Source organism: Uloborus diversus, chromosome 3 (genome assembly GCF_026930045.1).
Source record: "Uloborus diversus isolate 005 chromosome 3, Udiv.v.3.1, whole genome shotgun sequence".
NCBI lineage: Eukaryota > Metazoa > Arthropoda > Arachnida > Araneae > Uloboridae > Uloborus > Uloborus diversus.
Genome location: NC_072733.1, coordinates 38,637,381 through 38,663,035, shown reverse-complemented (window position 1 = coordinate 38,663,035; position 25,655 = coordinate 38,637,381). Strand labels below are relative to the sequence as shown.

The window sequence follows — 25,655 nt, the reverse complement described above, 5'->3', positions numbered from 1 at the left end:
TTATCATTTCAAGGAACTTTGATAAGCCTTCTAAAAATTATAACTTTAATTTTTAAAATTAAAACGGTAAATAACTAATATTACTGAAATTACAAACAACAAGGAATGAAAATTGAGTTCTCTAAGATAAGTTAAGTCATTCTGCGTTTGTGATTCTTTATTACATGAAGCATCTAGAAGCAAATGGGTGTTAAGTGCCAGGAAAGCTCCTAAAGCAAATATGGCCGAAGCTAAGGCGGAACTGCAAGCAGTTCTTTCAAAGTCACAATGTCCGAAGACTGAAATTCACTCTTGACTGGGGCTCAGTCAATCTGAAGGTGCCATAACTAAGAGGAAGTAGAATCACCAAATAAATCAGCCTAATACATTTTCACACTGTTAGATAAAAATGTTTTTTCACCGCAGTGCAAAATCGGCAATCATGAAACTTGTTGCGATTTGGGAAACTTTTTTGAAAAAAAAAATGTTTTTCTCAGGAAAGTGATTACACGCTTAAAATCCCGGTGCGTTACGCGGAAGTAATCAGTGACGTTTCGATTTTTTTTTTTTTTTTTTTTTCTTTTTTACAGCGCAGGTACAGAGTTTTATGATCCATTAAGATCATGCCGGAAAACATATCACAAAGCTTAAAGCTATACTTATTAGTAAATGAGTTCTTTTTAACCCAGAACCACTTGTATATCATTTTTTGCAATTTTTTTTTCCAGTACATTTTCCTTTTTACCAGCAAATCCATAGGTTCAAAAACTAAATTCTCGTGACTGCATTGAAGCCTCGATAGATGTTTTAGCTCTTAAAAGTTTCTCATTGCATGTCACTCCACTGGAGCCTCAAAAAATATTTCAGTTCTCAAAAGTTACTCTTCTCAAAAATTACTAATGACATATAACTGCATTGAAGCCTCAAAAGTTATTTCAGCATAGAGATACGCTAAATTCTAGCAAAAAACGCAACCCAAGAAGTGACATGCAAAATATGATAGTAAAAATATGCGGGTTTTTTTTTCCGTTTTCTGACCGAAACTTATGCTTTTTAAGCTGTTATGTTAACAGTTTTCAAAGATTCACTCAGAAATGAATACAATAGAAGTATTACGAATACAAATATTTTACAAAAGTTATTTTTCTGAATATTTGTTAAAACATGGCTAGTAGCTTTATAGAAAAACATTTTCACCCATTGGAGTTCTCTTATTTCAACTTCCTTCACAAACGAGTCTGAATAAAAATGAAGTTCAGTAAAATAGATTTCCAGGCTTATAAATAATATTGAAGCAATTACTAAGCGTTTTACTTTGTCTGAAATTCAAACAATAGTGATTGTTCCCAAATGATACGTTTTCAAGTTATTTATAGAGTGAAATAGTTCATCGATTCATAGTATGCCTTGTGATCTTAACTTTATAGTTCATCGCAAACGGAATAGTGAGTAATAGCAGAGGTTCCTAAACTTCAGACCTCCGCGGACCCCCTCCGAAAAAATTACAAGCCTCGCGGATACCCCCCCCCCCCCTCTCCCGGCGCGTGCAAAAACAAAAAATTATTTGACACAGTTAAATCTATTGTTTTCTAATTTATATTTTTACTTTTTTTTGCTTTAAATTTTTAATTGATTTATATATTGTTCTGTATATTTCTCAGAGCTCTTGTCTGGTTTTCATTTCTTACATTATTATTTTCAGTTATAGAAGTAAAATTCAATTAGGAATAAAAATGTTATCATCAAATTTCAACAACAAGTTTACTAATAAAAATTAACTTTTGAAGTTAGTGAACAAAACACTGTTAGCCTAGTTTAATGGCGTTAATTTTTCATATGAGTTGTACTTTTACGGCGCATTAGGATTTTATTTATTAACTATAGTTCGGGCAAACCTACCCTAGCAACGTCATAATGCTGTGAATAGGATCTGCGTAGCCTTCGCAATGTTGCTTGTTAAATTTGCCATAATTATAGGGAGCCACCTCCCTCTGCTCGCTATCGGTCACCAGTCCCTGCAAACAGTTTCATTCATCGCAATCAATGCATTATTAATACTTTAAATGTAATTATAATACTAAAAAAGTATGCTTACTGTTAAAAAAAACTAATTCCACTTGCACCTGTGTTCACCGCACTTGTTCATCAGTTCATCACATACTAACTACATGAACAGTGTCCAGCAGGTGCGGGTTCAATATAGATACAAAGTATACTAATAATATCAATATATTCTGACCACTAAATATTTTAGACCTTGACGGTTTGGCCAAAATGAAAGGATGATAGGATGATTGCCCAAAATTTGGTGACTACATGAAAATCTTAAGCGTGGAATGTTTACTTTCACCTCAAATGATTTTTCTGAATAAAGGCAAGCATATTATGCATAAAATTTATAAAGCAGTGATACACCATAATTATTAAAATCGACTGCAAAGTATAGCATTTGATCTATTTCAGCCTTTGCTTGAAATTTTGAATGTTGACTACTAAATTTAGTCTTGACAATTTTGGAGAAAAAGTTTTATTTTAAGTATAATATCACAGCTGTAAAAATATGCCTCAATGTTTTCATTTTACTTAATATAGTTTTGTACCAATATGAACTTCGTCATGTACACAAAATTAATATGTTGTGTGTTTACTTCAGAGAGTTCTGGGCCGGGGGGGGAGGCTTCTGCCTCCTGCATGTATTTAAACAATTTTTTTTTTATTCCTCATAAATGTGCTTTCTTTTTGAATTAAAATATCGTTACTCGTCTTTCAATCTCAATTATATTTAACGTTTTAGCTGAATAGCACCACGGACCCCCTGGCATGGACTCGCGGACAGTTTTGGAGGCCCTGAATTATAGAGTAATACATAAAGCACACTTGCCAATTCACTAAGTGTTCACCCTTCGTGCATTTGTTCTTACTTTCGTTCACGTAGAGGCTAAATTAATGCTTTATAGTTCATTGCAAACGGAATAGTGATAAATTATAGAGTAATACATAAATTAGTTAAACAGTTGTACCCGATTCACAGTGAATTTGTTACTACTTTCATGAATGTTCATGTTAAGGCCACACAAATAAATGCTTTGCAGTAAAATATCAACATTTATCTCCACAATTCAGTTAATTTTAATTTTTGTTTTCTTCTAATTAGTTCTGCCAAACCTTGTGTCGTGAAAGCCTTCTTCTGCAAGAGTGCCACTGCGTAGAAGAACAAATAAACAGTACGCATAAATTTTGCAATCCTTGTAATAAGGCAGAAGGTACGTGTCATTTATTAAGCATTAAAAAGTTTATGATGTAATATTAGATTTAAAGGGTAACTTCATATGTTTCTTATGCCAGCGTAATAAGCACAATTGTGCCATCTGCAACTGAGATAAAAATGAGAAATTTCTTTTAAAAGCTTTACGCCTCCATATTCTTGATTTAAATGCTACTTTTTTGAGGCGGTTTTCTCTTTTCTTTTTCTTTTTTAAATATATTTCTTATTCACAAATGACTATAAAAGATTTTATGTACGTAAAATACACTGGCCTCAAAAAGTTAAGGTACAACCGGTTTTTTGCGTGTAATTTGCAAATGAATGAATGTAGAAACAAAAAATTTGGAAGGTATGTGCATTAAATAGTTTTGCATTGAATGCGTCAATGAAATTTGTATAAGTGTATTGCAAAAACGATTTATAGCGAAAAAAGGAATCTTTGCGGAAAAGTCCATTCTTGAAGAAAACAGAACATCACAGTGTTATATAGTAAAATGTCATAGAATCAATACAAAAATGGGTTTTAATAAGGAATGTGTCCGCCCCTAACTTGAATGCATTGACGGCATCGATTTTTCATGCTGTTTATTAAGTTGTCGGACACCGGAATAGGGAGCGAAGACCAGACACAGAGTAAGCCTTGTTCCAGTTCATGTAACGACCTTGGAGGAGGATTTAAAGCAGCAACTTGTCTGCCAAGATAGTCCCAAAGATGTTCTATCGGATTCAGGTCTGGAGATCGAGCTGGCCGTTCCATTCGTTACAAACCGTGGTCCTCAAGACACTCCTCAACAATCCAAGCTCGGTGAGGTCGTGCATTACCATCCATCAGAATGAAGTCACTACCGGTAGCACCAGCATATGGGCGGACATATGGACCAAGGATCTCATCCCGATATCTCAGACCAGTCAGAGTTCCTCCATGGAACGCATGCGGGTCAGTGTGACCACAGAGCGAGATCCCTGCCCAAACAATGATTCCACCATCTCAAGAACTGTGCCTTTCAACAGTGTTGGATTGATGGTATCTAGAACCCTGTTCCCTCCAGATCAGTAGACGCCCTGAATCACTCTCCAATGTAAATCTGGAACAGAAGCCCATTGCTGTTGGGTCCAGGAAACATGTTCTCTTGCCCAGCATAAGCGGATCCTTCGCTGTATTCCGTTGAGCGGAACACACGCAGTGCGATCAAACAAACTCTTCAGCTTTATAATATTAGCATGGATTACGATCTCAGCTCAGATACATAGTCGTGAACAGAAAAGTGATTCATTTTAACGATGCTTTTCATGCGAATTAAAAGCACCAATTGAGTAACTACTTGAAATAATGCATTACTTTTCAGAAGACTGTAAGGATGAATTTAAGAAGAGGTTTGATGATAATGATACCAATGCCTGTACGCAACTATGCAGACCAGCCTGTGAGTAAGTTCCCTTATTTTTCTCACACAGAACTGCGAACTATTTTCTGAAAAATCGTGAATCTCATTATTTTACATATGTCCTTGAGAGGGTGTTTGGTCATAGGATATGTTTGCATAGATCAACCTGTTGATTGATTTGATGACTTCGTGGTGAGCGTCTACAGGATGTTTTCGTTAGTTTTCACTAAACGCTAGCTCTATTAGAACGCGCCAGGTTGATCACCGGTAAACCACGGTCGACCAGTTACTGTATACGAACATACCCATAGAAATATGGTTCCACTGCTGGAGCGGCTAAACATTGGAGTGTTTAAAACCGTCAAATAATTAAAGCAAGGGGCCTCCGTGGCTCTGTAGTAGTAGCTTCGTCTTCTAAGCCGGAGGTCGTGGGTTCGATTCCCGGCCGTTATTTCCTTCTCTTGTGCTGTAAATCCTTCCTGTGTGTATCCGGAGGCAAGGCGCTTGGCACGCAGCCCTCTATGTATGTGAAGCTGTTTAACTTTTAAATAAATTAATTAATTAAAGCAAGCGTACAGCTAGAGATGCGAATATTTTTGTAAGTGTAGCCTTTTTACCCGACTGAGCGTGCGCGACGCAAAGGAGGGTAATGTGTTTATCAGTCTATGTATGTATGTCTGTTCCTATGTAGCGTTCTACAGACTAAACGTCTTAGCTAATTTTGGTAATTTTTACCTCAATCAATTTGTTTTAACCTTGGGAGTGTCACTAAACACATGACAGTAATCAAAAGTACCATTTCAAAAAACAGTTGCCATTTTGTCAGTTTGGAATCGGCGCACGCTGGGTTTCGCACGCTACCTGCGTGCGACAAATGCAAATAGTTGCACTGCCTGAATATTTTGTTTACTAAGTCTACTAATTGGGGTCTCGATGGCCGAGTGGTATAAGCAATTGCTTCTCCCACTTGAGACGGTGGGTCAAGGCACCCTCTCTCCGGATGTACTTTCCCCTCTATCTGATGTAAATTCTTTCATGTGTTCTTTAAATGTATTCTGTACTGTAATAAAAATTATATTATGTTTAGCGAAGGCAAGACACTCAGATTGTTGTCCTCATCAAAATAAACCCGTGCAACAAGCACCAAAAGAAAGAAAATCTACTAATTTGATTTTCATTTCTAACATGTTGCATTTGTTTTGCCTTGATTCAAGGCGCTGAGTTTCGCGACGTGTACTTCATGACAGGCTTTTTTAGTTTTGCGAGAAATATTTGACTGACAACGTTTCCGATTTCGCGTCATCATGAGTTATACAGGCTGTTTATATAGCTGTGCTGTAGTTGATTAAAGTTCGTGCATTTTTGTCGAAGGTGCATTTTTGTCGTTTTTTTTTTTTTTCGTTGAAAAAATAATAATACAGAATTTCGGATTATTCTATTTCAAGATCACCGTATCCTTTAAAATATTGCAGAATAAATACTTTTTGTAACTTTTATTCACTTTGTTCATTTATTATTACAATAATGATTTTGTAAGACTGCCAAGGCCTTCTTTTTTGTTCATTACTAAAATATAATTAGAATGGAATTCTAAAAAAGGGGGTAGCACCCTCTATACCCCTTTAAAGCCGGTCCTGAAGTACACTCAGGGCCAGCGAGAGGCCATCTCAGCCAAGTCGGAAACTATAGGAGCCTGCATCGGAATCGTATATGGGGCTCGAAAATCAACAGACAGGGAGCCCCGCTTTGGCTCTCCGCGGTCCTGAGTACATTCAAAAAATGCCTTATCGTGGGCACATATTCAGCGCCTGGTTGCCTTCCAAGGTCACAAGGCTCTATTAAACGTAGGCCTGACCCAGTCACCAACAAATTTGACGGTCCTTCAAACTCATATTCAATAAGAGAGTGTTGCAAGTAAAAAAAGAAAGAAGTTTAACCATAAATCGTAATCAGCCCCGCGACCCACCGGCCTTTCGGGCGATCGCCCGACTGCCCGATTGGCCAGTCCAAATCAGGAGGCAATCAAACATGACACGACAAAACAAAATGATGAATCCTGAAGATTTCCAGAAATTTTTAAACTATAGAAATGAAGTTGTAATAACTGTATGGTTGCAAAAACGTTTATTATAAACGTTAGAGAAACGTTTTAGACCGCTGTTCTGTATTTATTGAACTGCTCATCAGTTCTATTTTGTGTTCTAAATGTATGGGTTTCAGCTGTTCTCAGCATTCAAAATAAACAAATTAAACAAACTAAACTACGCAATTTTCAACAATGAAAAACACTTGAATAAAAAAAAAAACTAAATTGTATTTGCTCTGAAACTATTCAGTTGACATATATTAGTTCTTATCGTAATACGACTACGATAACCATTTTATTTGTATAAGTAAATTTTAAAATGCAATCTATTTTCACATACATCGCTTTTGAATGCATTTCTTCAACGAATCCTAATGTTTATTTCTTTTTCTGTGTAGTCTTTTTCAAGAAGAATCAGCGAAGATTACTTTTTACTCTTTAAAACTATTTAGCATTCAAAGCTGATATTATTCATGCAGGGGAATCAAAACCTAATTGCATTGCTGATGAGCGTTTAAACAGAAAGCTTTTCTGTTTAGTTGTACAAGTATTTCAAAGCTACTGGTTCAGTTCATAAAGAATAAAATATGAAAGAACGTATTGTAATTTAAAATATTTTAAAGCGTCTCTTTTAGAAGAAAAAGATGCTACTTAAAGAACCTATTGATGGTGTTCCTGGAATATTGATTGGAAACTTGATATTGACAGTAAGAGACAAACATGCCCATTACTGGTTGAGTGCCCGTAACTAATCATATACCTTACATAAAATTAAGTTGTTAAATAAATTAAAAATAAACATAAAGAGAGTTGAATATACGTGGCATAACGAAGTGCCGTAAATCTTAGTGATTGATATGGATATTAAAAAGGACAATTAACAACAAACATCTTTATTTGGGGCGCCATTACGAACACAGAATACTCACACTTACAGCTACGTGGTGTTGCCAAAACACACACAACAGTTTATACAGAATTACCGATTGCTCCATTAAAGAATGCATTACTGAGAGAAATTGAAGAAAAAATTATTAATAAGCAGAGTAATCAAATTTTATTCAAACATTTTAACCCAAGAGCAGTGAAATACTATATTAAGGTTATACAATACTTTATGTAACTAAGCATGGAACTGCACTTTACAATTATATGAACTAACTGAAATTTTTTGCACAACCCAACTGTTTAACATTACTCCTAAATATTATTCGTAAAAATTTTCATTAATGTTCATTAATCATTTTTCAGTACTAACACTCCTTACAACAAAGCTTAAAACGTGCTTATCTAGTTCAATATTTTTAGGATCATAGCGTTCTTTGATGATATTCTCTTTCGCCCTCTTTCAAGATTTGAATTTGTTTTCACCCGTTTCTAATTTATGATTCCTTAATTTCATCATTGTCATTTCTTACCAAAATCGTCACACGCACATATCGCTCCATTTATCGTTTAACTTGTCAACAAACCCTGTCTTCGTTTGTAAGTTTAAAAGGGATAATCTTTGCTTCTTTGGAAACTAAGCTCCTTTTGTTTTTATTCATAACTAGCTGTACCCGATGCGCGTTGCTACGCCAACAAAAAAATACATCATTATACTGATTTTCATGACAATCGGTTGAACGGGGCAGAAGTTGCTACTCTGCAGTGCCACCTGGTGGCGAGTGGCTTTAATGAGCATATTATGCACCTTCTCCGTGGAAAAATACATATATATATATAGCAATTTTCATAATAATCGGTCCAGGTATCAAGTGAAGCCGTGACTATTCTCAAATTTTGTACTCACGCAGTTTGCAAGATCAATCAATCGCTAAAAATATCAAATAGAAAAAGTTTTAAATCTCCCCGTTGCATGAAAAGCCATAAAACAATAAAGAAAGAATTTATTTGTTCAAACTTAAGAAAAATGGCAACAGCTAATTTCTTATCAATGAGATCTTTCACGCGAATTAATTTCTGCAGCCGATAATTTTATTCGTATTTATCCAATGAATTGTGACTTAAATTGGAATAAAAAAGGAACTATCGATCAAATTTTTTTCGAACTGGTCTATAAACATTCCAAGTACCAAAAATAACAAACGGTGAAAGTTTCAGCCAAATCTGCCGGGCAGTTTTTGAGTTCATGGATGGCATACAGACAAGCATTCATTTTCATATATATATAGATAAATAATATTTAGTTAGTCACCTCTCGTATAACCTAAGAGTCTCAATTAAATCATCCCAGTTTTCAAATACAAAAGCTCACTTTGAAAAAGAGTAAAAATTATAAATCTTATTAATCTGTTACCGTGAATGCGGGCTACTTTTGACCCACATTTTGGAACTTTTCTCATATTTTCTCAATAATTTTGTAACTATTCATATTTTCAAGCAGTGGAAACCTTTTTTACACATTTGGAGTTATCTTAAATTAGTTTTTGAATACTGATCACTTTGTTTCAAAATATAACCTTTTTAAATTGTTTTTTATTTGGGCCAGTGTACCCTTACGTTGGGGTTACTTTGGCCCAAAGTGGTTTTCCTAATTTAAATCCTTGTAGAACTAACTAGAGTCAAAGTCTCAGAAATTACGGACGGAGAACAGTCATCGTTTCATCAGTTTTGAAGGCTAAATAATTTTATTAAGTACAGCGGATCCTAAATTTAATGTCACTTACGAAACTTTTTGGGGCGTTCACATGAACAGCTATCACGAGAAACCTGAGCTCATTCCATTCAACAATAACACAATTCCGTAAACGTTTCAGCAAATTTAACAAAATTTGTAAGAAGTAGATGCGATTGGCACAGCGTTTTCAAAAGCTCCTGCAACTTTCACTTCATCTTCCATAAAAAAAGCCATGTAACTGAGCCTAGAGGATTTAACATTGTAATCGCTCTCTTAAACTATTGCTGAGAATTCTTGGTCTTTTCTGGTGTTTTTCCTGTTTCGAATTTACCTTTGAATATTTTTTTTCTTTCCCAAATCTCTCAGATGGATTTTTAAAGTTTTTATACTGGGTCAAAGTAGGTCGTAATTTTTAGGTTAGGTGATATGTTGTTATTGTGAAATTTTAAAATAAAAAACCTTACACAAAACACATACACAAAAAAAAAGGATTGTTGACTATAGTATGAAGCGTAATTTTAATTCCGAAGATGTTTGACGCAGGGAGAAATTTCATCGTCGAAAGTGAAGATTTTGAGCATCACAAATTGTTCTTACAGTTTCGTGACGAAGGAAATAGGAAACTTTTATCTCTCATTACTAACAGTTAGAGGAAACTAATAATAGATTTCAATAAATGTTCTTACAAAACTCTGTAAATCGACCTCTTACGAACGCAATCATAAACAGATTGGAATAGCTCTGTCAGGTTGAATTTAGATTTTGACGTTTAGTGAAAAGTATCGGGTTTTTTTCTTTATTAACCTGGTTGAAAGCATCATCCTGTTGTTTGTGTATACAATAATTAAAATCATTAGATGGAAAACAGCATTTAAAAGAAATAAGACTGTGTGAAACATAGAAAATGTATAAATCTCAAGATGTTTCACTAATACAGACTACTAATTCCCATTAGATTTTGATATTCTATAGTAGAACAATAAGAATAGATGTTGCACTGGAATATTAACTGCAAACACTGATAACTAAGCCATCTAAAAGACATTTTCTTGATCATATAAAAATTATAAACGAAATCAAATTTCGTCACTTAAATTATACTTCTTCTCTTACATTTATCCATATCTATACAGGTACTACATTTATACTAGATCAGAAATAAGTAAAAAAGAAACTTTCATTAGAGCATTTCGAAATCTACAATGAAAAGAAGCAGGTAGTATTGTTACAAACCAAAAGTAATTTATAAAAATGATGGATTACTGTGATTACTGTAATGATAAAAATACATTTAGCATTTCTATAATGTAAATTTTCTACCAATCCAGTGATTTTTATTATAGAGATACACGATATGATTTTACTTTGTCAACTTCAGAATGGCCAAACATTGAATTTCAAGATTTTGTTTTGAAAAGATGGCCTGAATTACGATCAGATTTTACTGAAGGAAATTCCAGTGGCTCAGTAAACGAAACATATCTTAAGTAAGTAGAATTTATATTTTATATTATAACTGTATAGTACGACAATGTATCTAAAACAAATTGTGCTACCTTTTTTATTGTTCAGTTGGGTGAATAGAAATTACACCTTTTTCCGTTTGCACTTTTCTGTACATTTTTCGTATTATTTTATATATTACATATACTTTACCATCGGGGAAGCAAATCTGTCTGTGCAAGAATCTATATTCTTTTACCGAAAGATAAAATGGTAACTGATTAGAACTTTTTTATGTATTTTTCTTTAAAATTTCACTTTTAAAAAATGGCAATATAAATCTTGTAAGTCTTTTTCCTCAGGAAATGATATTTTTCAGTACTTGTTTATCTATTTCTTAAAATTACAAAAGCTTTCTGTTCGTGTAGTAATGTACAAATAACGTTTATGCCGAAAATTTGTAAACCCCAGGCCGAAAGACAACACATACGACAAATGTTGTTTCCCTAAATAGTCAAATGATGAGCTTTGAACTACAGAAAAAAGCCCTCGGTAAAAACTCATAGTTCATCACAAGCATATTAAAACATTGCAGTAAAAATGTGGCACAAATTAAACTAACTCACATGACAAGATTTCAAATCCCCGTCAGGTTCTTCTTTTGTAAGAGTTACTCAAACCACACTTGTAAGCGACACATGCAATACATTATATCCAATTATCGGCACCCTCCATTAATTACTTTTAATTATAAAAAACCGCCTTCAAAAAACAAGAAACTAAGAAGCAAAAGATAACCGATTACACTTATATACTATTTCCTACCCAAAACTAGAAATGAAATTTATTTTACAATTCCAGTGCAAAAATCAACTAAACTAAACATCCAATTATAAAATAAGCAGTTTTCAATTACTATACGATGAAATATTTTAATTAAGTAACTAATTATATACGATATCTGAATTTTTAATAACTTTTTGAAGTCGGGGCCTCCTATAAACTACTACCTAACGTAACTGACAACCCACCGAATCCTGAATTAAATACTGATTTAACTAAACACGGAATTAGATTTTAAAACTAAACCTACTCAGTTTTTTCATTTAAAAGTAATTTATTTTTTGCTTTTTAGTGGTGTAAATATAAAACTGAAGAAAAGCTTTTTAAAATGAACAACTATGTACAAAAACATTTTGCCTTCATTATTATAGTTCGACTTTATCAAAGTTTGCTTTCCGAAAGCAAATGCACGAGTCACTTAAAAAACAATAAAAATCGATGACATGAGAAATAATCTTTTCTATTCATCAAAAACTTCAAAAACATTTCTTAAACTTGAAAAAAAAAGGAGAGAGGGGGACGGGTTAATGAAAATAGGAAATAGGTGAAAATTAATTATCAGCTGAAGTAACTGCGAAATTTCTGCTTCAATTTACATGAAATAGATTATTGTACATAAGTACTACATATTTAGCCCAGTAAAATTAGCATTTTACTTGGAAAAAATTAAAAACCAAGGTTTTTCTTCACAAAAAGCTTTGTTACGTCCTCAACGACATTTGCTATCTAGGAAAGTGAGGTATCAATTGTCGCGTATTTTTTTACGCTGAGTCGAATAAAACCATAACCGAAACGATGTTACTAATATTTAAAGAGTTTTTTTGAAAAAAGGCATTTTTTTTAAACAGATTAGGAAAAACTTATTTAATTGTAACTGTCGAATTTGTCTTTAAAAAATTAATAGTTTAGATTTTTTTTCACTCAAAGGTTTGTTCTGTCTTCTTAAATGATAGCTTAAAAAAGACAAGTTTTTTGTTGAACGCATCCCTCTTTTCTTGGGGGGGGGGGAGTAAAGTATATAAGAAAGTGGCACATCGTTTAAAATGGATTTTCTTATGCTGCATCAAATAAAACTACAATCTAGTACATAGTTCAAACATTACATATATTGCTTAAAACGATCAAATTTTGAAATGTATTATGAAAAACATGTCTCATCGCAAATGTAAACTATTATTGAAATAAGAAAAGTATTAAAATTGTACATTACGAAAGAATCATCATGACTTTATAAAAACATCACGTTAAACTTAAAATTAATTTCGCAGCGTAATGATTTTTATTAGAAAACATAACCATGTACCTGTACGTTTGTTGCTAATCATAGAAAAAATGTTCAATATCTTGCAGACCAGTGTCTTCGTTTAATTTTGTTCCACGTATATGATCTTCGGAGATTCTTTCCATTGGAACTGCATTAAGGCACGATTGTCCATGGCAGTGTCCACAGGCTTGAGAGCAACGGACTCCCAACTTCGACATCCATACGCATTACCACAAGTTTTGTTGCATGTGCAGAAAATAAATTTTAAAATTGAATCTGGAGAGGGGCATTGGGTTGTTCGAACTGGAGTTAGCATATTATCATAATCCAGTTTATCATAATCCAACCCCATTCCTCAGGGTTCATGTCGTTTCCAAGCCATGATAATAAACGTAAAATGAATGTTATTGCGCTGCACTCGAAGTAGGGGGTAGTGAATTTCAATTTACTGCTTTAATTTTTGTAACTAATTTAGTAAAGCGAAAATACCAACAGTTGTCTACCGTTCAGCTAGTTTAGACTTGATTGTTTTTGGATGAGGGTTAGTTATGTTTAATTCATCGATTACCTCACTCAGCTCAGAAATGGTGAATTGACAGTCATCATTATTTTCAATGTATGTATAAATTTTTTCCATTGCATCATCTATACCTTTGTCGATAGGGCGACCTAATGCTGCACCTACTGGTGATTTGCTTGCAAATTTAGTGAAACAAGCACTATGATATTTGGAGTCAAATGCAATCAAATCAATTGCATTAATAACTCGTTTCTTAACAGATTTGGCCCCTTCATCATTCCTTGTTTGGATAATGTTCATAACTGTAGCTTTAAATTCAAGAGAAGCAACTAATTTTATTTGCTTTCTAAATTTTTGGCTCTTTTCTTTTTCTAGTACAGCTACGTCACCGCACAAGAAACAACGGTTTTTAAAATCAAACTGTTCTGATAGTTTTCTTTTTTTTTATATGAGAAACTGACGAAGAAGCCTCCGACACATCACGTGTTCTTTTAGATGCAGCAATACTTGTGTTACGAATGTAGTCCTTCCTACAGTTTTCGTGAAGTTTAATCGAAGCTCTGTGCTCAAATAATGAAACTTTTCCATCATTTCTCGCTTTACTAGTCCGCTGCTATGATGTCTAACAAACGTTTAACAATCACTGTTTTTGAATTTACCAAAGGTTTTTCGCAAATTACACATGAAACATCCATTTCCGACGAAAAAGAAACGTTTAAATGCGAAAAAATAAGGCAACACTGACTGAAGAAAAAAAGTGACGCCGAATAGAGTTGATGATGACGACTGGGGTGCAGTTGTTACATCAACACTTACACAATCTCACATCTTACACAATCTCACTGAAACATTACACATACACATAATTAAATCCTCCCCAACGCAGAGGTTTCATTCTTAAGCTCTTCACCCGCAACTTTTATTTGGGCTTCTCTCGGCCCTCCTCCAGCCCCCTCTTTTGCCACATAATACTAAGGGAAGAAAACCTATAAATTTGACTTGGGTGGATAAGTAGACAATTCAGTGACTTTCTTTTCTTAAATACCACTGAAGAAAAATAAATTGCTCTGCTTTTGATGATGCTCGAAAAATCTCAGAACAGTGCATTTTTGGCATTTTATGTATAAAATCCATTTATAACTGCTAAAATACGTATTTTAAAAACTTAGTTCTTATCTTATTTGACTCGGCGCGAAAAAATACGTTAGAAATGATACCTCACTTTCCTAGATAGCAAAGTTGAAATCCCCTCCCCCTTACCCCCCCCCCCTCCAAAAAAAAAGGGGGGGGAAGTTTACAGCAAAAAGTTGGGAACTTTTGAGATGTCGTTGAGGAAGACGTAACAAAGCTTTTTGAGAAGAAAAACCTTGGGTTTTAATTTTTTCCAAGTACGGCACTCTTTTAACTAATTTTACTGGACTAATTGTTTTTTAGAATAATTTTCTGCTTATTTTTTCAGCAAAAATTTCTTAAGAGTTCATGTGTTCATCCAAGAAATGAACTATCTGCGTTTTAAAGATGTGGAAGCCTATTCGGTAATAACATTTTATTGCACATTTTATATACTATCATTATGAAATTTTTTGTATTTATTTTAATAGTAATATTCCTCTCAATGCAGTCAAAGTGTTTTAACTATCAAATATAAGATAATTTTCTTGGCCAAGTTAATGGTTTATGTTTCCTTAAGTCTTACCATTTTAAATTATGTCAGTTCAAGAATCAATTTATCCTAATTCATGGGAAACATTCCTTTTCTTTTTACTCTTCAAAGATTCATAACAGTAAACCTTCATCTAATAAAATGAATGTCATGAGTCATTCAAAGTTTTTTGCATTAAATTTCATACTGAGTTTATTATTTTTATTTTAATTCTTCAAATACAAGCTGCAGATCTTTAAGAAGATGCATTTGGAAAATTGAGACTAAAATAAATACTATGTTTTAATTTAACTTGCGGGCAAAGGGCCAGGCGATAAATTTGGCATTAACTTGGAGGAAAGGATAAGTATCCCTGCCTCTCTCTCTCTTTCTCTCTGCGCGGAATATCTACCGAACTTCAAGCATCTTCCTTTCACAGTAAAATAAGTTTCCTGAAAATCTAATTTAAGATTTGTTCATATGGTTTCCTGAAGATGGCGCCATCTACAGCGACCCATTCTTATTGAATATTTTCAAAAGGTGCATCTTTGGTGTAAGTACTTGTGTTAATGGAAATGCAGTAATATGGATCAAAACATCACGAAAAAGTTTGTTCTGAAATTCCTGTCGTGCTAAATATTTGTTGTTAGAGTTAATGTCCCCCCCCCCTCACTGAAAATTAGTTCTCAACAAAATTTTTTATTTGAAAAAAAAGTGCGACTGAAATTCATTGACATGAGATTTAGTTGAATGAAAAGGACTCACAATGCGATTTAACTCTCGGTCGCGAAATGGATATAACGCGAGTTTTTCAAGAATAACGTATTTCAGAGAGCTAACGCAAAACGTCTCGCCTTACCCTTTTAGAACTCCGGAAAGCGTAGCAGTACCGTATGACACTAGCATCGATTGCATTAGAAGCATCATCCCCTTTCCCTTTCAAAACACAAAATTATGAAATTATACAAAAGTCTATGCTAGTCCAAGGATGGCTCAAATAAAATAAAAATTCAAATGAAAACATTAACCGTGCGGCTATGCCTAAAGCGCCTAATATACAGCCAGTTTCACAATTCCCTCCGGGGTTTTGAAAACTTAAACAAACATTCCCCGGGGGTGCCCACCTAGGGCGTAGATTGCGCCTTTGAAATTTTTGGGAGGTTGTTTTGAGGGGTATATTTTTATTTTTGGGGGGTCTTCATGATATTTAGTAGGGCTCGACCAATGGCATTTTTTGGCCGATGGGCCGATGCCGATTGTTCAAAGATGGCCGATGGCCGATGGCCGATTGTTTTCCTCCAAATGGCCGATTGCCGATGGCCGATGGCCGATGCCGTTGGCCGATGGAAAAAAAAATCAAACAGAAATAAATTAATAAGATTATCAGGGATTTAAAGGATCGTTTATTAATTTCACTTTACTTCCTTTCTACGAATAAGGAATGATACAATCACAAAAAAAAAAAAAAAAAAAAAAAAAAAAAAAAAAACAGATTTCGACTTAAATTTCTATTTTACGATCACCCAATTTAAATTTCATAAAGTTTTTCCGGCACATTTGTACATGCATATGTACTTAAGAACATATAGATGACAGAAATATCCATTTTGAACGCCTCCTCAGTTAATTATCTCAAATTCTCGCGTAAACTTGCGTCACTCAAAAACGTTATGAAATAGTATGTTAAAAACACATACGTACGTAGTATGATCTAAAAGTTCAGGGACAAGTTGTATAAAACCTTACCCTGAATAGTTCAAATTACCGAAGCACATCTATCAACAAAATAGTCACCTTGGACGACTATGCACTTCTGCCAACGTTCGTATAGCTTTTAGAAGCACTCCTGTGGAAGACATTTTTCGCAACCTCCTGTAAGGCCTCTTGCGCTGCTTAAACTTCATTGTGGGGAAGAAGGCAAGTTTCATGTTGAGGCTTAGCTCCGAGTGACTTTTACTTGTTCCCAGCCAAAAAAAAAAAAAACATTTGCATGGACGTCGCTTTTTTCCGTCAGGAGAAGATAAAGCTGCATCATCGAAGGTAGCGAAAAACGGCTTCCAGAACTGATTCCAGAAGTTTCATGAACACTGGCAGAAGTACATAGTCCCTCAAGGTGACCTTTTAAAGGTGAACGTGCTTCGGCAATGTGAACTATTTTGAGTAAGGTTCTATACAGCTTGTTCCCGAACTTTTGGGATCGTATCACGTACAATCTGTATAGGGTGTAGTTATGCTTCTCCTTTTTTGACTGCTGTGTAATGAAAGAGAAAGAACAGCCAAAAAAAAAAAAAAAGAATGAAAAAAAAAAAGGAAGAAAAACAAAGAGACTGTTTAATAACCAATAGATTTTTTTTTTTAATTGAACATATAACTAAGATTTCAGCAATATTGTAATAATGTATGGATTTAGGTACACTAAAAATAGTTTTAAAACATTAAATTATGTTATTTAATCATTTAAAAAAATAATAATAACAATTAAAAAAAATAAAAAAAAAATAAGAATAAAACTATGAAACCGTCAACAAATTACGCAATTAAAGTGGAAAGATTGCACGTAGACATTTTTTAGTCATCAAATTAAACAAAAAAGGTATCAGATAAATTACTATATTAAATCATAATAGGAATATTTTTGTACTTATTTAAAATTTATGAATAGAAAAGTTTGCATTTTTCATAAAAGCTATCATAGTGACATACATTTTGCTGAAAAACGAAATAGCCATGAAAAGAGCGAGGTTCTTAAAACGCAGCTACAAAAAAAAAAAAAAAAAACTCAATATTTACACCAAGTTAATAACCGAAATAAATATACTACTTGATCTGATGTTTGCACACATAATATTGAACAATTTGATTGTTTAATCTTTTATGAAGCTTTACAAAGAAGTTCAAATTAAATTTTTAATTTTAACAATAATTTTCTGAAATTTTTTTTATAAAATGCATAATAAAAAATCCTTGAAACTTTTCTATAAAAAACGAAAATAACTGATTCATTGATTTTATATAAATACATAAAAATCGTTACTCACAACAGAAAAAAAATCGATCGCTATTAATGATGCAAAAAAGAAGTCGCATTACGAAATATAGGTGAAACAAGTATGAGAAATACGCAAAATGACATTTCTTGACCAAAATAAATAATCGCTCTAAATATTTAAGAATGCTTGAAACGACGAGGGATGGTTTGGGGGGGGGTCACCCTCTGATTTTGGAGTAACTCACACTTCGGCCCCAACTTAGGCCTCATTTGCTTAGTACAGAACCGCTACCACCAACGCCTCGGAAGAGTTTCTGAATCTACTTCAGCACTTCTGAAGAAAAAATTCAAAAGTTCCTTGGATTTTCGAATTATGTCACCATTCAAAACGTCTTTAATCAATTTCTTACATTAATGCTCTAAATTCTTTCTAAACAATAGATAAAGTTTGAATAAAAAAATATCTAAATATTGTTAATTTAAAGAACTCAGAAGTACAACTAGAGTTTAATTTCAGAAATTGAGGTAGTGGGAGGAGGGGCACGCAAGTGTTCTCGGAAATTCAAAAAATAGTCGTAAAAAATCGAGTTCAAAATAATCATAAAAATGGAGCTGAAAAATCCTTTTTAAACTTGCACCCGAGTTTGTTTTGACGTGCAGTGGCGGATTTAAAATATAGCAAATGTTGCAACTGCACGAAAGGCCCCATAACTATAGGGACACCGTAGGAGTTACAAAAATGCTTATGATAAATGTTTTACAACTTCTGTGATAGAGAAATGGGGCCCCAAAATGTATTTCGATGGGCCCCAAACTTGTAGCTCCGCCGAAGCGATACAGAAAAGACTGCATTAATGTGATTCATAATAAAAATATCGAAAAATTAAAAATTGCCGTCGGTTCAACGGGAATCTACCAAAATGACACAAAAACCGGTTTTGCCATCTCATATTTGTTTCCATGGTTTCCAATGCGGCAATGTATCACCAAATGATCGTCAGTCTGAGACACTATACTAGTTTTACATTGAAATAAGTAATTAATAGCTACAAAAAAGGAGTAAACCGGCTTTTCAGAACACCCAATCGAAGACAAAAAGGGAAGCGCACAACTGGAACGTACGCACACCCCACATGCGAAAACTTAACCTTCTACAGCTTACCATCTTTGAGTTATGACTTATGAGAGATATTTACGTACATCCAACTGCAAGAAACAACAGTGCCGTCGACAGGATTTATGGGCCCCTATGCAACTTTCTTCAGAGCCCTAACTTTTTACTTGAATCTCCTCTTTCTTCGCTCTGCTTTTACATAAATATCCTAAATATTGTCAATGGGTCTAGGTCTGATAAAAAGGTTTTTTTTCTTTTTTTTTTAACTAAAAGTTTTTTTCTCTCAATTAAAATTGTTTTGCTGTGCTTCTTCTTAATCCAAACTTTGTAATGTTATTAAAAAGAGATTCTTGTATACAGTGCCGGATTTCGACTTAATGGGGCCTCAGGCTATTTTAAGTATGGGGGACCTTTTTTGTAGCTCGGACAACATTAACAGGTTTTTTTTTAATTTTTTTCCCCAACTATGTCTTTTCCTCTGGCACATATAGCAGTATAGCCATGAATGTGTTTTTAAAAAATGTTTTGGTATACTGTCTTTTTTTTTTTTACCTTGGACGAGGAGGGTTTTGCAGAAGAATTATACAAGGACCTCCTTTGAGTTGAGGGTAGAATACCTCAAACTTGAGGGGGTCCGGGGGTTTTTCCCCCGTAAATGTTTTTGAAAAATGCATTAAAAAATTCTGCATTTTGAGGTCTTATATGAGATAATTCGAACTACAAAAACATCAGCAAAAATAGGAAAACAAAATACAGATTTTTTCTAAACTAATGCACTCTTTTGCAAATTAAGGCAATACAAAAGAAAAATTGCCCTTGGTTCAACAAATCGTTGATATTTATCGACAGAGAGGAAGAGCGAGAGAGAGAAGAAACTTGCTCACATCGACTTTCGGTTACATATTTTATTTTTCGACTCGTTAGTTTTGATTATCCCTTCTACCCACCGACAAACAACGCTGAATCAATTGAAAAATTATCTAGATCAAACAATGCATAAAATTCTTTAAAATAAATGGTGGAAATATTTTAAAAACAGGTATTAATGAGAAAGCAACACCCTAACTATTCAGAAAGTTCACCTAAAGCTATAGCTTGTTTAGCTTACACGTAAATTCAACACTGATTCTAATTAATACAGTGACACAGGGGAACCCCTTCCCTCCCCCCCCCCCCAAGAGAAAGGGCACCCCCTCCCCAAAAAAAATTTAATATCCTGACCCCCCTAGGTGAGCACCCTTGAGTGACATAACAGTGTCCCTTTTAGACATTTGATGAGAAGTGTTTCGTCCAAAATGTTTTCCCAAATTAGGCAATCGTTCTTACTCTTGAAACAACGCTAGAATTTGTTTCAATTTGTATCACTGAACTTAAAACTTAAAACTCAAATCAATATATATTTTAAAATATTTCATCAAACTGAGCCGTTTGCCAATGTTTTAAGTTTCAAACGCTAAAAATGCAAGCGTTTTTTGTTTTTTTTCCCCTTGTCCATTTCACTAAAATTCTAGTAATCTTTCAGAAATAAGAGTTTTTTTTTTTTTTTTTTTGAAATTTACGCAAAAAGAAATCATATTTATTTTTGGTTGATACAGTCGATAGAGGGCTCTGAAGATGAGGACAAAAAAAAAAAAAAAAAAAAGAAATTCTCACTTCTAACTTGCAAGATTGAAAACTTGTAATCTCTAGGAGAAAGAGTTTCTTCAAACTAAAAAGCTTTAAAAAAAAAAAAAGAAAGAAAAAAGTGGTGAGAAGGATTTTTTCTTTTTTTAGGCCCGCTTCGCGGGCCCCTCAATCTCTCACGGGCCCCTATGCAATGCATAGGCTTGCCCCCCCTTCTCGACGGCCCTGAGAAACAACGCAATAATTAACTTGTTTGGTACCTGAATGTAGTATTAAAAACTCTTTCAGAGGTGACTAAAATAGAAATTCATACTGAAATTTAAGTAAACAGTTTTAAACTCCCAAAAATCAAAAACTCCCTTTACTTTGTATTAAAAAGTAAAAACAGCAAAGGTCCTTTAAAAAAAAAAAACATCGGCCTATTCCATCGGCTTTTTGATGTATTTTAAGGCCGATGGGCCGATGTTTCCTGCAAGTTAGCATCGGCCGCCGATGCCGATGCCGATGGCTAAATTATTGAACCATCGGCGCCGATGCATCGGCCAGGCCGATGCATCGGTCGAGTCCTAATATTTAGGACGGTGCGCCCTTGCTCTTACGGGGGGTGGGCACCCCTGTACTACCAATACAGCAACAATGCTGCCTTTAATGGAGAATGAAACATTACAATTTTGTTTTTCCAAATGTTCTATTTGTGAACCCTTCGTGATGTGGCAGATATCAAGTCAAATATTTAATTCTTGCTTCACTCACTGTAAGATAACACTTATTAATCAATCATTTTCCATCACTTATAACTCACCTTGTAAGTTCTGCGACTTGTAAAGCGAATTTTATTTAAACTGGTCAAGTGATGAGTTAAAAGGTCAAAAAATACTTATTTTCACTTAATTCTGATTTCAATAAGATACGATAATGTTCATGATTGTTATTGATTTTAGCTACCTGAACTGTTTGCTGATCTCGGCGGCTGCCTAGGATTGTACATAGGAGTTTCTCTCATATCTATAATTGAATTTCATGAGTTAATCCTTCATATCATGACCATATTTTACAAGAATCTCAACAGAAGTTTTCAAGTGGATTCCTCTAAAGGCTCAAGAGGGCATGAAAGACGATCCAGAAGCAGATCAGTTCAGAGAGTAATATCGCTACCTAACAGAAATTACGATCACTTCCGACCCCAAGCTCCAACTCCTACAGTATATTTTCTTCATGGAAGAAGAGAAAAGAAAGCCATGCAAGATATTTTTAGGGTAGCAAACATTGAAAGTTTATAGCAAATAAAGATATTTAACTAGGTCTTTATATGAAATTTGATATTTCAACCGAAATCTTATCCTTACAATTGAAAATTTACTACACTGTAAAAAAACTCCGGAAACGTTTCTGAGTATATCGGGCAGCTGTGGTTCATGAAATTTTCAGAAACGTTTATGAGCATTTTGGAATCCTCTTTCTATAATTTCCAGAAGTGATTCCGAGTATTTCAGAATCCTCTTTCAGTAGTTTTCAAAAACGTTTCAGAATATATTGTGCAGCTGTGGTTCATGAAATTTTCAAAAACGTTACCAAGTATTATGCGGAATCCTCTCTGTAATTTTCAAAAGCATTTTCGAATGTTTTAGAATCGTTTTTCTGTGATTTTTTTAAAACAATTATATTGTCTTATATTGTAACTTTTTTTTTTCTTTTTTGTACTTTTTATTTAATATTCCGTGCGATTTTGATTTTCAAACATCAAATCAATTTCATGGTTGATACTGAAGAAAACAAAATTAGTACAGTTAATATTTCCAGTTTAGCTTTATTCAATAAGCATTCACATAATTTGCAATGGGTAACTAGTGAAATTCTAATGACAACTGGATTAACAGAAAGAAAAACTTGCATATCAGCACTACCATGTCTACAGACATATTTTCAAAACAATTTAACATCAGATTGTCAGTTTCTGATTTTTATGTATTAGTTACTGTAACTTATCTTTTAAAAACCCCAAAAACACATAAAAAATACACTCCTGTATGTGAAAATTGCAACACCATGAAGGAAGCATCATAGTTGAATGAAATTTAATACACAGTTGAGTGGTAATAGAACAAATAAATGATTACATTTTCAAACCAAACAAACAACAAAAAGAGATAGAAATTAGTATTTTGTGTGGCCAAGAGAGCAGAGCTGCTACACGACTCGGCATGCAGTGAAACAAAATTTTAATATCTGCATGCGGAAGAGTATTCCATATTGTTTGTATGCGCAACCAAAGTTCGTCTGTCGAAGCAACAGGACGAGGATCACGAGCGAGACGCCGCCCAACGAAATCCCACACATGTTCAATCGATGACATATCCGGGGAATATGCAGGCCAAGGAAGAAGCTGTACCTGCTGCGAATCAAGGTAGGATTTGACAGTCCTGGCGATATGTGGACGGGCATTATTCTGCTGGAGTACAGCCCCTGGCAATCCTTGCAGGAAAGGAATAGCTTGGAGATGTAAAACTTCGTTTAAGTATCGGGTAGGGTCTGGTGGGGGAAAGTGGTCAATGGGGTAAAGTGGTCATACATCAAATAAATGACTGTAACTTGGAAATAAATGCTCGAATAAGTATAAATTTTTTATTTTAGAGTAGGGAAGTTAGAAACTGCATTTTGAATACAAAATTTTACAACTGCCAATATTTTATTTAGCAAAAAAAAATATTTTGTGTGCATATGAAAAACTTAAAAATCTAAACAGCTCTTTTAACTTCTCAGGGAAATTTTGTTTAAGTGAATTTCGATCAAACTGACGGCACGGGAAGCTTCCTACATGTCTCAAGAACACTTATTCTTTAGCAGCTATCTGTATTTATTTTACATAATATTTTAGAGCAATTCAAGTAAGATGGGGTAAAGTGGTCATATAATTAGGCTTAACGTAAATCGTTTGCTCTACTGTCACTTAATCTTAACGTACAAAGTAGATATTAATTAAATATTCATTTAAATAAACATGTATTGTTTTTACAGTAAATGGTGTGAAATAAAGTTTAATTTACGAACACATGCGTGTGATACTACTATATCTGTACGTAAACACGTATAATAGTATATAGATGTACATGTCCGAATAAATACGTTGCTTTACGTAAATACGTGTATGAGCGCGCCGACACGTGTATATACTTGTATATACGTGTACTATATATTTGTGTACTAAAGTATGTACGGGCATGGAGAAGCATAAATGAGCCGCTCAGAAGCCAATGCGGTTAAGTCCATTTTTTGATATGTTTTGATTTTTAGAAGTTTTGATGAAATAAATAATAATCTTCTTAGTTATTAAAGGATTTACGCGTTGGTTACTTTTTTCTAGGTTAGACAGCCCTTTTTTTAATAGCTTCTGAATACATTGTATAATAATTTCAAAAGCCATTGTGAATATGTCCACCTTTTATCAATGTTTTTTTACATAAACTTTGAAATAAAAATTAAATTCTTCTTCTTCTTTCGATATTTGTTGGCGACACTGAAAAACAAGAAACTCATAGTAACTGTAACCATTACCTTCTAATTAGAAATGTTTGAGCTTTATGGATGTGCATCAGAACACAAAAATATTACGTTGAAGTGTTTGCAAAAATTATTGTGTTATCAAAAACATTAAATAAATTTTCTTTAATAACTGTAAAAACTCTGCCTTTTTAAAATAATAAAATAGACTTGTTGTAAGGGTATAAAAACTAAAAATGTCAATGGAAATAGAACACAGTGAAAGTGAAAGTGATACGATATTTAATTCTTATTCATTGGAACCATTGGAAGAAGCTGTTACCAACAGAAAAAAAAATCAACAAGAGGACTGACAGTCAATTGGCTTAGTGTGAGATGGATAAAATTGTAAAGGTCAAACCCAAGCAGCATTAAGTTCAAACATAATTTTGACGAGGATGATATCTTTCATGTAATTGATATAAATAAAAACAAAAATAGGTAGGCTAGTAAATTAAAAAAATATAACTCAACCTATATTATATCCTAATGGCAGAACAATTTCAAGAGAAACAACAAAAGACATCATATGTTTATTAAAGTATATACCTCCAATTAAACATGACTTTTACAGGACATTAAAGACAACACGTGGAGATCAAAATTTACATTTAAATAACTCGGAAGAAGATGATGTTTGTTATGATGAATAAACATAAAACTTATGACAACAAATGTTATTTTATTATTTTTACATAAATATCTTATCTTTTTCAGCTGCCAAAAGGTATAAGTCCTAAAATTTTTAATATGCTGTCATTGTTTCAATAAGTACTTACGTTTTTAATTACACATCCCGTACATATCTTTTTTTTTTTTTTTTTTTTTTTTTGCAGAGTTTACACCTCGAAAAAAGACTTCATACACTTTTCTAATTAAATTAATAAACCAAGAATTTTAAAAACTAATGTATCAGAAAACATTAATTTTCTCAATTTTTGTGTTTTAGACTTAACCGCATTGGCTTCTGAGCGGTTCAAATGTAACCACATGCATACATGAGTCTGTATGTGGGTATACATGTCGGCCCGAGTATATACTCGTATATGCGTGTGTACAAGAGTATGAACTTGTAATCACGAGTGTAAACACGTGCTTTTACCTGTATATAAACGATTATACACCGGTATTTAGAGTTACAAGTATACTAAAAAAAGGCCTTTACATAATTGTACCAATAAATACCTACATGGGTGTCTACAAGAATATTTCTATATAGGTATATATTCGTCTATACACGTATATACTCGCTTATCTTTACAATTATTTTCTTAGCGCGTCTGTCTGTTTGTGCGTCTCTAAACCTATTTTCTCCGCACTGGCAACGTCTTCCATGTCCATGCTA

At 33.7% G+C, this 25,655-nt stretch overlaps 1 protein-coding gene across 1 annotated transcript in view; it reads left to right on the top strand.

The window, feature by feature from the left end:
* Positions 1-22,053, top strand: part of LOC129218352 (degenerin deg-1-like) — a 47,472-nt gene extending 25,419 nt beyond the window's left edge. The window contains exons 6-10 of the mRNA XM_054852596.1: positions 3,134-3,242; positions 4,591-4,672; positions 10,679-10,822; positions 14,865-14,940; positions 21,715-22,053. Of these exons, the coding sequence (XP_054708571.1) occupies positions 3,134-3,242; positions 4,591-4,672; positions 10,679-10,822; positions 14,865-14,940; positions 21,715-22,053 (750 nt within the window). The remainder of the gene's footprint in view (positions 1-3,133; positions 3,243-4,590; positions 4,673-10,678; positions 10,823-14,864; positions 14,941-21,714) is intronic.
* Positions 22,054-25,655: the final 3,602 nt, after the last annotated feature.